Below are 12,260 nucleotides of genomic sequence, written 5' to 3' on the forward strand. Positions count from 1 at the left end.
TCACTCGCTAGCCCGCCGCTCACCTCCTGCTGTGCAACCGGTTCCTAACAGGCCTTGGACTGGTACTGGTCCGCGGCCTGGGGGTTGGGGACCCCTGCTCTAAATAATACAGTCTAGGGAAAAAAATCATTTTTACAAGATGGTGATATAACTATTCCTGTCCACCAAAGTGAAAGTCGTTAATCAAGGACCTTTACACAATACATACGTATCTGTAACATTTGCATTTTTTAAAATTTATTTTATTTTTGGCTGCATTGGGTCTTTGTTGCCATGCGTGGGCTTTTCTCTAGTTGCGGCAAGCGGGGGCTACTCTTCGCTGTGGTGCGTGGGCTTCTCATTGCGGTGGCTTCTCTTGTTGTGGAGCACGGGCTCTAGGCGCACGGGCTCCAGTAGTTGTGGCACACGGGCTCAGTTGCTCCGCGGCATGTGGGATCTTCCCGGACCAGGGCTTGAACCCATGTCCCCTGCATTGGCAGAGCGGATTCTTAACCACTGCGCCACCAGGGAAGCCCCAACATTTGCATTTTTAAGAGTACTTTGATACGTATTATTTATTTGATCTTCCCTGTAATCATATAATGCAGGTAGTCTGTTCCTATTCTGCAGATGAAAAACTCAAAGCCCACAGGAGGTGATCTTTTGTACAAGTCATGTTGGATGATAATAGATCAGGGTCCTCCCATATTTGAGTTCAGTGCGGTTTCTACTGGAATCCCTAGTTGATAACTTACAATTACATTTTTTATGCACAAAATATTAATCATCGTTAATGAAAACAAAGATATTTAATTAAATTATAGCTTTATCAGAGCATGTCTCTATTTCTTCAGAAAAATAAGTTTTTAAAAAAATAGTCTTTTCCCTAATCATTCTATAAAAATAAGATATGTTTGCTATGTAGGATTTTTTATTTTAAAACACTTACTTTGAGGGAATTCCCTGGCATTGCAGTGGTTGGGACTTGGTGCTTTCACTGCCAGGGCCCGGTTCCATCCCTGGTTGGGGAACTAAAATCCTGCAAGCTGTGTGGCACGGCCAAAAAAAAAAAAAAAAGATTTTATACATAAAGAAAAGTTGCAAGAATAAAGTATTTTTGCCTACTAAACCTTGGTTCATCAGGGCTTAACATTTTGCCATATTTGCTTTATCATATTCTCTGGGTCTTCTCCCGTCTGCCCTCATTATTTATTTCTTCTGAACCATCTTATAATAGGTTCCATATATGATGCCTCTTTAACGACACCTTACTACTTCAATGTATATTGCCTGGTGTAATGGTTTCTTAGGAGCGGGAAACTGCCGTTTCTGTTAGCTGTTGCCAAATTCCCCTCCATAGCAGCTGTATCAGTTTACATTTCCACCACCGATGCATGGGAGGGAGTACCTTGTTCTCCACACTCTGCCAAACAATATGTTATCGAGCTTTTGAACTTGGGCTAATCTGATGGTTAAGAAATATTATCTCAGTGTTTTAATTTGCATTTATCTTATTCAAAAGTTAAACATCTTTTCATATGTTTAAGGCTATTTTAATATTTTTTGTGAATAGTCTATGTCTTTTGACCATTTTTCCTTGTGCTTTCTTTTAGTTTCTTTTGTTATTTTTCTAGCTTTTGAACTGAGAATTGAATTTAGATTTATTCTTTCATTTTTACTGATTTAGGTATCTAAAGCTATATATCCCATAAATCCAGATATATAGTATTTTCATTATCCTTTCCCTGGAAATTCTGTAGTTTATGGTTTATTTGCCTATTTTCCCCAGGAGTTAATAGTTTGGGGTTTTTTTCAGGTGGAGGGGTTTTTTTGTTGTTTTTTTTAATTGTTCTTAATTTCTATTTGTTATTCATTGTGGTCAGAGAGTGTTGTTTGTAATACTTCTACTTGGTGAAACTTACTGAAATTTTCTTTGTAACCTAATATTTGATCAATTTTGATGATTATTCATGTATGCTGAGGTTTATTCTTTATTATATGTAAAGTTTGATATATAGCCATAACATTTATGATTTTGTTTTTTAAGTCTTCTGTAGCTTTTCTTGTTTTCTTTTTATTTTTTTTAACCTACTTTATTTGTCTTATACTGAGAGTGGTGTCTTAGTCTCTTACTATTAGGATATTTCTCCTTGTATCTCCTATAGTTTCAGCTTTATGTAGGTGGTATCACCATGCTATTTGATGCATAGACAGAAAGACAGAAAAAAAGAAGGAAGTTTTTAAGCAAGAGAATGACATCATTAGATGAGAGTTTCAGAAAGATCTCTGAGGTGGTTAGGTTCTGGGAAGCCCCAACACCAAGCCAGGTTGGAGGTTCATGGGGCTCGTTTGTTTTTCCTCTGTCAGGAAGACATCAGCATCAGAAGGACAGAAAGCAGCTTGGTGGTTTCTAGGTGCTGGAGAAAATGGGGAGTTATTGTTTAATGAGTAGAGTCAGTTTTGCAAGATAAAGAGTTTTGGAGATGGGTGGTGGTGATGGTTGCACAGGAATGTGGACATACGTAATGCCACAAAAATGGGTAAGATTGAAAGTTTTATGTGTATTTTACCACAATTAAAAATAATTTTAAAAAGAAAGGGAACAGTTAAAGAGGACCTGGAAGTGGGAAAACATGTTGTCATAGACATTCATGTATAGGTTTTTGTTTTTTTTAATAAATTTATTTATTTATTTTTGGCTGTGTTGGGTCTTTGTTGCTGCCCGTGGGCTTTCTCTAGTTGCGGTGAGCGGGAGCTACTCTTTGTTGCAGTGCGTGAGCTCCTCGTTGCGGTGGCTTCTCTTGTTGCAGAGCACAGGCTCTAGATGCACAGGCTTCAGTAGGTGTGGCACACAGGCTCAGTAGTTGTGGCGCACAGGCTTTGTTGCTCCGTGGCATGTGGCATCTTCCCAGACCAGGGCTCGAACCCGTGTCCCCTGCATTGACAGGCGTATTCTTAACCACTGCGCCACCAGGGAATTCCCTATAGGTTTTTATATGAATATAATTTTCATTTCTCTGGAAAAAGTGTCCAGGATTGCATACAGTAGGTGCACATTTAGGTTTTTTAGAAAGTGCTAAGCTGTTTTCCAGAGGGGCTATACCATTTTACGTTCCTACCAGCAACACATGAGTGAGCCAGTTTTCCTTCATCATTGTCAGCACTTGGTATTGTCGCTATTTTTTATTTTAGCCAGTTTAATAGGTATGTGGTGATATTTCATTGTGGTTTGAATTTTCCATTTTCCTAACTGCTAATGATGTTGAGCATTTTTTCATGTGGTTACTTGTCATCTCTTTACCTATTGGGTGAGATGTGTCTTCATGTCTTGGGCACATTTTAGTTTTTTATTGTTGAGTTTTGGGAGTTCTTTGTACATTCTAGATGCTAGTCTTCTTTTATGGAAATGACACTTGTCTGAGGGTGCCAGTTTGGATTTTGCTTGATTTTGAGTCCCTTTCCTGTGGCCAGTACTGAGAGCCAGTAAGTATTGATTTGTCTTCATATTTTGGCATTTACTTGTGCTTTTCTTTCAGAGGATAACTGTCTTCATTTTGCCTATGTCCTAATCTCTCTCTCTCTCTCTCTCTCTCTCTCTCTCTCTCTCTCTCTCCTTCACATAGTCTCTTAAACATCTTGGTACCCTACTCTCTGTACCCACAGGCTCATAGCAGCTGCTGTTGGACTTTCTTTTTTTTTTTTCTTTAACTTATAAGTAATTTGAACTTTGGCATATTCCCTGCCTCCTAGTAATGCTGATAACATGGGTCACGTGTGATTTAATCAGTGCTCCGTGATGAACTTATAGTTTCTTGGGGGAAGATGTGTGAAGAGATTCAGATTCAAATGGATGCCATTATCCTTCCTGCTCAGAAGCCTCTAGAATGGAATAATTTATTGACCAAAAGACCTCATTATCCCTATAAAACGTGTCATAATGGGATACTTGGGGGAAAATTGACATTATAGTAAAATTATAACTGACATCATAACCTTTCCCTTATAATCATGACAATAAAAATTCTTGGTCTTGGATTACAGTTCTAACTAATTATCTACTTTAAATAAGTGCAATATAGGAACAGGCATAGGGATCATATGTTTCAACACTAGAAAGGATAACAATAATTATATCATATAGAATATTAGAGCTGAAAGAAAAGTTCAAGAAAGACTAGGGCTTCCCTGGTGGCGCAGTGGTTGAGAGTCCGCCTGCCGATGCAGGGGACACGGGTTTGTGCCCCGGTCCGGGAGGATCCCACGTGCCGCGGAGCGGCTGGGCCCGTGAGCCATGGCCGCTGGGCCTGCACGTCCGGAGCCTGTGCTCTGCAACGGGAGAGGCCACAACAGTGAGAGGTCCGCGTACCGCAAAAACAAAAACAACAACAAAAAAAGACTAATCTAACCCTCTATGTCATTCTACAGCTGAGGCTAAGAAAGGTGAAGCAATTTTCCTGAGGTGTCCCTGAGAGTTACTAGCGAGGGTGTCCCTGGAACCAAGTCCTCTTGGCTCCCTGTCCCTCGTGCCTCTTCCATTAAATGGTCCCAACTCTGGTTCAGGCTTTGGTAGGTTAAGTATCATCATGACCATTTTCCTGTTGAGACAAAAGAAATCAAATCACTTGCCCACGACTGTACATGTCATTAAGTAGCAAACACAGGTGCAAGGGAGACCGGGAGGCTTCGCATGCAGCATTCATTCACACGCTGCATGTATTGCCTGGCTGCCTTCCTTCCTTTCTGCCCTCTCTCATTTCTCACATACTTAATGAACACCTGAACTATTTCAGATCAAATTATGGGGTGGTAGTGTTAATAGAGTGTGGTCTGTTTTAAAGGGTGGACGTGGCTCATAGGTTTTGTTTTGTTTGTTTGTTTGTTTTGGCTGTGCCGTGTGGCATGTAGGATCTTAGTTCCCCAACCAAGGATCAAACCCATGCCCCCTGCAATAGAAACACAGAGTCTTAACCACTGGACCACCAGGGAAGTCTGCAGCTCACAGTTTTGATGGTGCACACAGGTTCAAGTTTACAGGCATTCTCTTAAAAAGCAAAGGTTTATGGCTAGGCTTTTCCTCTGTACCTCTAAAGCAGTGGGAGGGCTCGGTCTAACTGAACCACCCAACTTCTGCCTGCTTGAAGGGCAATGCTCTTGCTGTGGTGGTTTCCTGATTATCGACAAGAGGCTTATCTGTCAAATTCTTCTTTGGGTGCTCTTGAAATGTGTACCTCAGGTACGCCAGGGTTGCCTCATGTTGAATTTTCTTTGTCAGCGAAGGACAGAATGTTCTTCTCTGCTGTGCCAATAGCACTTTCCCATGTACACTCAGGGAAGGCTTTTCACCCTCTCAACAGGGCTCAAAAGTCTTGACTGGAGTACTTCAGAAATAGGTCTGGTTTATACGTTTATAAAAACAAGCAGAGGGGCTTCCCTGGTGGCGCAGTGGTTGAGAGTCCGCCTGCCGATGCAGGGGACACGGGTTCGTGCCCCGGTTCAGGAAGATCCCACATGCCGCGGAGCGGCTGGGTCCGTGAGCCATGGCCGCTGAGCCTGCGCGTCCGGAGCCTGTGCTCCGCAACGGGAGAGGCCACAACAGTGAGAGGCCCGCGTACCGCAAAAAAAAAAAAAAAAAACAAGCAGAGTCTGGGCAATTCCTAGCGTGGAATAGCACTGATGATCTGAATTTTTCCTAGGCAAGCACATGGATGGTGCTACCAGAGGGCAAATGGATAGCACTTTGGTCCCCACTCAGTAAGGAGAGAGGGTGGCAATCCCCGCTTGGTGAAAGTGAAGGTGGTATCTTATGAGAAGAGAGACTGGTGTTCACAGAGAGAAAAGGCAGATGGCAGGTGGAGGCGTGAGGTGGAGAAATGGAGCTCGGGGTGCCTCGATGTGTCCATCCTACAGGCCTGCAGGAAAGAATTTATATTTTCTGGTTTTTTTTTTCTTGATGGAATATGCTGATAGTCCATATGTACATTTGGAAAATAATTAAAGTAATATTAGAAGTGGTCGTGGAAAAGTCTTGGACCTGGAATTGGCTGGAACTCTGTCCTGAGCATGCTGTATTTATCAGTGTACTTTGGAGTTGCCCCAGAGCAGCCTCTATACCTCATCTCCCTGGCTGCAAGGGAGCCTGGGAGGAGCTGCCTGTTTGCACTGAGCTGGGAAGAGCTGGGGATTTTTCCTCCTGTTGAGGGTGGGGCTAGTAGGAAGGGGAGAGTTTGCCTTGTCCTGTGAAGGTCTCATCATGGGTCAAATTTGCTCAACTAGTGTGTGACAGGTGAAGAACACTGGAGCCTGGGAATGTCTCCTCTCCCTCCCTACTTTCTCACCACCACACGTGCCTGTCCCTCTTTCTTCTTGGGGGTAAGAAAGAGAATGTAGAATGGACTTGGATTTATATTTTGGTTCCTGAGACTGTAAAGCAGTTCCTGCCACTTTTCTGGAAATCTCTCTAACGTTGAAACTTTTTTTTCTCCTCTCTTCCTTACCAGTATTTCCTCTCAAGTATAAAACCACGGTTTAGAGAGCAGGCTTTGAGACCAGATAGACTGTGGCATGGCTGTGGCATCTTATTAAAACTCAGTGATGCTGTGTCCTCATCTAAAAATGGAGCTATGTTACTGTCCAGATGGTTATAAGGATTCATTGATATAATATACAGTGAGTAGTTAGCATATTGCTGGGCACTCAGTAAGTTCCCAGTAAACGACGTCTATTATTATTAGAGCAGGTAAACTCTCTATGGTACCTAGAATTGTGTTTGGCATTAGGTAACCAAACACTGGTAGAAATGATTATATTACTGATTTTAGTGGCTCTTGAGGAATTTCAAACTGAGCGTACCTCCTAGGGAGGTCCTCAGAGCCTTTTTTGTTTTCTTTCAAGCACCTGACCAAATACTCTGGCAACAGGTGAGCAGGGTGATTCCAACAACAGCCTGCAGCTGTGCTGTCCTGATGAGCCTGTGCATATTTGAAGTTTCACTTTAGAAAGCAAGAAACACATCCTAGTGAACAGGCCTAGCTTATATGGGGCGAGACTTTTCCAAAGTCACATTGAGACTGAATTAAGTTAAGCATTTATTCACTACTTTGCCATGTATCCAGCATGGCCCCCAGAGAGCTAACAGTCCAGTGTGAAGCCGTAAAACTTATTTTTGTATTGTTTTTTAAGTAAGAAAAAATGTGAAAAGTGAACAGGAATAAAATATGGTGCTCTCTTGGACTCTCCCTTTGGCAGTACCATTTGTGTCGTGATGGAGAACTTGGGCTTGAATCGTTGCTCTGCCACCTGCTCACCCTGTGGTCTTGGGCAAATCATCTCCTCTCCTAGGGCCCTAGCTTGCCTATCCATATGATGGGTTACTAATATCTCCACTTAAGCGCTTGTAAGAATTATGCGGAGTAATTCACGGGAAGTACCTCCAACAGTGCCCGGTGTTTAGTTCAGTCCATGTTTGTTATTATTAGTTTTATCTCCTCCTTCCGGCAGCCAAAAGGATTGTCTTTTGCGGTACCATGACTGACTAGGTGATCCAAGTCAGGGGTGTCCAGAGTGGTGCTAGGGTCTTATTTTGATGCCTTGAGCCCAATATGACCTTAAGGGTGCTTTCAGACCTTGGGGTCTTTTTTTTTCTTTCTTTCTTTCATTTTTTTGTTTTTGTTTTTGTTTTGTTCTTTTGCGGTATGCAGGCCTCTCACTGTTGTGGTCTCTCCCATTGCGGAGCACAGGCTCCGGACGCGCAGGCCCATCGGCCATGGCTCATGGGCCCAGCCACTCCGCGGCATGTGGGATCTTCCCGGACGGGGGCACAAACCCGTGTCCCCTGCATCGGCAGGCGGACTCTCAACCACTGTGCCACCAGGGAGGGAGGCCCCTCTTGCTTTCCTTTGAAATGTACTTTTCTCACCCTCTCGGTTTCAGTACTCGGGATTTCCCGCGGAAAGATCTGAATCTGATCACGACAGCCAGTGGGGCGGCAGTCCTCTGACAGATGCGGCCTCCCCGCAGCTGCTGGACCCCGCAGACCGGCCGGGCTCTCAGCACGACGCGTCGTGCGCCTACAGGCAGTTCTCGGAACGCGGCGCTCTCTGCTACGGCTTCGCGCTCGACCCCTCCAGGCTGGTGGAGGAGAGGCATTTCCACACCCAGGCCTGCGAGGGCGGCCGGTGTGAGGCAGGCAGGTACTTCCTGGGAGCGCCGCAGGCGGGGAGGGAGCCCTGGTGGGGCTCTCGCGCAGCCTTGCCCCTGACCAAGGCCTCCCCGGAAAGCAGAGAAGCCTATGAGAGCAGCATGCCTCACATCGCCTCGGTCCACAGGATCCACGGTAAGGGCGGCTCCAGCGACTCCAGCGTTGCGCCTCTGGGCAGATTTATCCTAGTCCAGCTTTGACCCTGGAGTGATCCCCACCCAATGGTTTCCTCCTTGAATTTGCAAATCAGAAACTCTAACCAACGGGAATTTAAAAACCAAATCCACTCTTTTGAAGTGTATTAATGTTGCTGATGTTTGCTAAATACATTTGTTTTGGGCAGGCGAGTAAACATGATTCCCATTTTAACACCAAGGGGAAAAAAGTAAAGAAATTAAAGTGAATTGTTAAGTCTATTGAACTTGTAGTATGTATGCATTTAAATTTCTTGTGTATTATTTTCTTCTGTATTCTCACCCTTCCAATGTGGACCGGAGTAGTTTGGGGCTCATCTAGCAGGGTTTCTCAATGAGGGCACTATTGGCGTGTTGGGGAGGCCTGCCTTTGTTTTATGGCCGATCACTCATGTCACAGGTGTTTTAACCTCCCTGGTCCTCTGGGCATTGAATGCCAGTAACTGTCCCCTTCCCCCATCATATGGCAACCCACAGTATCCTCTGTGAGTTGAGGATGGAGTGAGGTGTGGGACCCATGGGGATTTTCACCTTGGGATTATTACACGGCTCTACAAACACACAGAAATGGGCGCCGCAGTTAAAGCCTTTAGTGTTATTAATGGTCTTCTTTGTCCATTTCAATGTAAACTGGTCAGGGGGAGCTCATTCTGTCCATTCCAAGCTTAGGTCCAGGCAGGTCTTGAAAACCCTTCCCATTTTCTTAAAAGTCAGTGCCACTAAGGTGGATCCAATGGCTGTGCTATTACTCTTCTTGCTGTGTCTCTAGGATAAGAAATGTGCTAGACACTATTGTTCTCACACATAGAAGTCTCCTGCACATACCACCTAGGCACTTACTGTTTTCTGTGAATGGTTTTGCTTTGTTTCCATTTTTGCTTTCTACTTTTATTTTGAATTTCTCTAGTTTGGTAGCCTGGGAATGAAAACCCAGGGCAAAGGGCAATTGCTTACCCAAGAATGGAGTGAAGTGAAAATCCTGCCTTAACCCACATGGTCAGGAGGAAGATATTAGAAATAAAATGAGAAGAAAAGGGAAAAGGAAAGCAATGACTAGTGTGATCCCAGCCTTCTCTGTTGCATTAAGCAGTTTACAGCTTTCATATGTCCCTTTTTGTTTCTCTTCTCTCTTTTTATATTGACTTCAGACTGTTTTGAGAATAACGTAATTTATGGAATAATATTTTAGATGCACTTTTCCTCCAGATTAGATCTCTTTCCTTGGTTCAGAACAAGTTGTTATTAGCATTTAAAATATTTATTCTTATTTCAGAAGCAATATCAGGGTTACTGTATGATTATGTGTGAAACAGATTTTTTTTACCACTGGATTTGAGAAGACAATATTTATATTTTTAATTGGAACTATATATATATGTGTATATATCCATGCACACATACACACACACACATATATATGAATATGTATACATATTTTAAACCTTCAAATAGTTTAATTACTAATGTTAGATCTTTATTGTAACTCTACTTTAGAAACATGTAGCAATTTTAACATTTTAGGTGATTTAGTTGGAATTGAGAAACTAGTCCAGCCTATATCATCATCTTCCTCAAACCCAATGGAAAGCATTATCTAAGCATCACTTCAACATAACACTTCTCTAGACAATAACAGAAACCAAATCCTATGTATTTTTCTTTTATTATTTACAGTCAGACAGGTCCAGGGATGTGCATCCATGGACAAATATAAACATACTTTACTGTCTTGCTAATTGGCATTTACAACCCACGAACAAGGTTTACCTTCTAGAAAACTTGTTATAAACTTCATCTGCACTTAAAAGCCACTGAGAACTATGAATTCCAGGACAATATGTTGACACTGTCATGTGAGCCTGTGTCTGTTTCAAATATCGGTGCATATATTAAAATGGAAAAATATAAGGTTTCTTTTAATAGGAAAAAGAGATACACTTACAATACTGGGGGTGATTTTTGAGACCGCTTACTTTTTACTTTTTCTAATTTCTAGGGCGAGGTCATTGGGATGAAGATAGTGTGGTCAGTTCTCCAGACCCTGGGTCTGCCAGCGAATCAGGTGACCGATATCGCACTGAGCAGTATCAAAGTAGCCCACATGAACCTAGCAAAATCGAAACTCTGATCAGAGCCACCCAGCAAATGATTAAAGAAGAAGAGAACAGGTTGCAGCTGAGGAAAGCCCCCCCAGACCAACTGGCTTCCATTAATGGAGCTGGGAAAAAACACTCCTTCTGTTTTGCAAACTACCAGCAGCCCCCAACGACAGGCGAAGTCTGCCACAGCTCCGCTCTTGCCAACACTTCACCATGTGACCACATCCAGCAGAGAGAGGGAAAGATGCTGAGCCCCCGCGAAAATGACTACGACAACAGTCCCACAGCACTGTCGCGGATAAGTAGTCCCAATTCGGATCGCATTTCCAAATCCAGTTTGATCCTAGCTAAAGACTATCTACATTCGGATATGTCTCCTCATCAGACGGCAGGAGACCACCCTGCCGTCTCTCCAAACTGCTTTGGCTCTCACCGGCAGTATTTTGATAAGCATGCCTACACGTTAACTGGATACGCCCTGGAGCACTTATATGATAGCGAAACTATTAGAAACTATTCCTTGGGCTGTAATGGCTCACACTTTGATGTAACTTCCCATCTAAGGATGCAGCCGGATCCAGCACAAGGACACAAGGGAACATCTGTTATAATAACCAATGGAAGCTGATGTTTTTTCTAAAAGATTTTGTTCTTTAAGGATCTCTGAAACATATTTATCATTTAATGCCCCATTACCAGCATTTACAATGCCACAGATTGTTAGAGTGGATAATCTAGGTTACTGGGTATTTGACATGTGTTCTTGTGAAATCAAAGATAACAGCACTGGCGTTCAGGGTTATACACAGGTAATGGAGCTAAAGTGAATACACAAATTGCCCCTCTATTTATATGGGAACCAGGATAGATAAATTTTGAATTGAAAAATACTTGTGTAGATTAAGTGAGCATATATATCACATGAAAGGACCGATGGATGACAACAATCATTATGATGATCCAGTGAACTTCATACACACAGACCACTATCCACAAACTGCTATATATACTTTACATATGGAAATATAGACTATATACCATAAATATACCCCAAGTGGGTAAGTTTCCTTAACCCTAGCGCATTAAGCATCTTAAAGAAATTTCCATTCCCAAAATAACTGAGAAAGAGATATATCTTGTAAACTGGTTTCTTCTTTGTGGTTTCAAACATCCAGCTCATTTCGTTCAGGCATAAATTAGGGAAATGGTTCTGGATATGATACAAGAATGAGTTTTCACCTGGCATCCATTATAAGCAATCAGGAAGTGGTGATTTTTCACCTTACTTTTGAGTTAGACAAAGAACAGGATCACACTGACATAGCGGTAAGGGTTTTTCTAAGTAAAAACACTGAGATATTGGGACACACATCAAAAGCCTGGTGTGCCCAACTGGAAATAGATTAGTAGAGATGGAAAGGCCAGAGGCAGAGAAAAATGAAAAGATATCTCAAAACAAACAATTTCAGGGTCAGCATATGTAATCAACATATTTGGGGCTTGTAAAACTAACCAAATAAAAATTCAAACTAATTCACCAAGAAAAAAAGGCTGATAAGTGCAAAAAAAGAAACCCCCCCCCCCACACACACAAAAAAACTAAGGGAAACCAGTGAATGCTACATGACAGCAGTGTGTTTGAACACATTTCAAAGCACAGATGTGCAAATGTGACATGTGGAAAGCCTCAGGAGAGAGTCTAAGATAAAAGCCTAGGCTGACAGACAAGTGGTTAGAAGGGTACAAGTAGTACTCTGACTGAAGGAACAGGCAAAGCGTTCATTATTCCAT

General features: G+C 42.6%; 1 protein-coding gene across 1 annotated transcript in view; it reads left to right on the forward strand.

Moving 5' to 3' along the window:
- Positions 1-12,031, forward strand: part of SIM1 (SIM bHLH transcription factor 1) — a 66,977-nt gene extending 54,946 nt beyond the window's left edge. The window contains exons 10-11 of the mRNA XM_065888727.1: positions 7,909-8,311; positions 10,367-12,031. Coding sequence (XP_065744799.1) covers positions 7,909-8,311; positions 10,367-11,097 — 1,134 coding nt within the window. The 3' untranslated portion in view covers positions 11,098-12,031. The remainder of the gene's footprint in view (positions 1-7,908; positions 8,312-10,366) is intronic.
- Positions 12,032-12,260: the final 229 nt, after the last annotated feature.

The sequence above is a fragment of the Phocoena phocoena genome, chromosome 12, assembly GCF_963924675.1.
Source record: "Phocoena phocoena chromosome 12, mPhoPho1.1, whole genome shotgun sequence".
Classification (NCBI taxonomy): domain Eukaryota; kingdom Metazoa; phylum Chordata; class Mammalia; order Artiodactyla; family Phocoenidae; genus Phocoena; species Phocoena phocoena.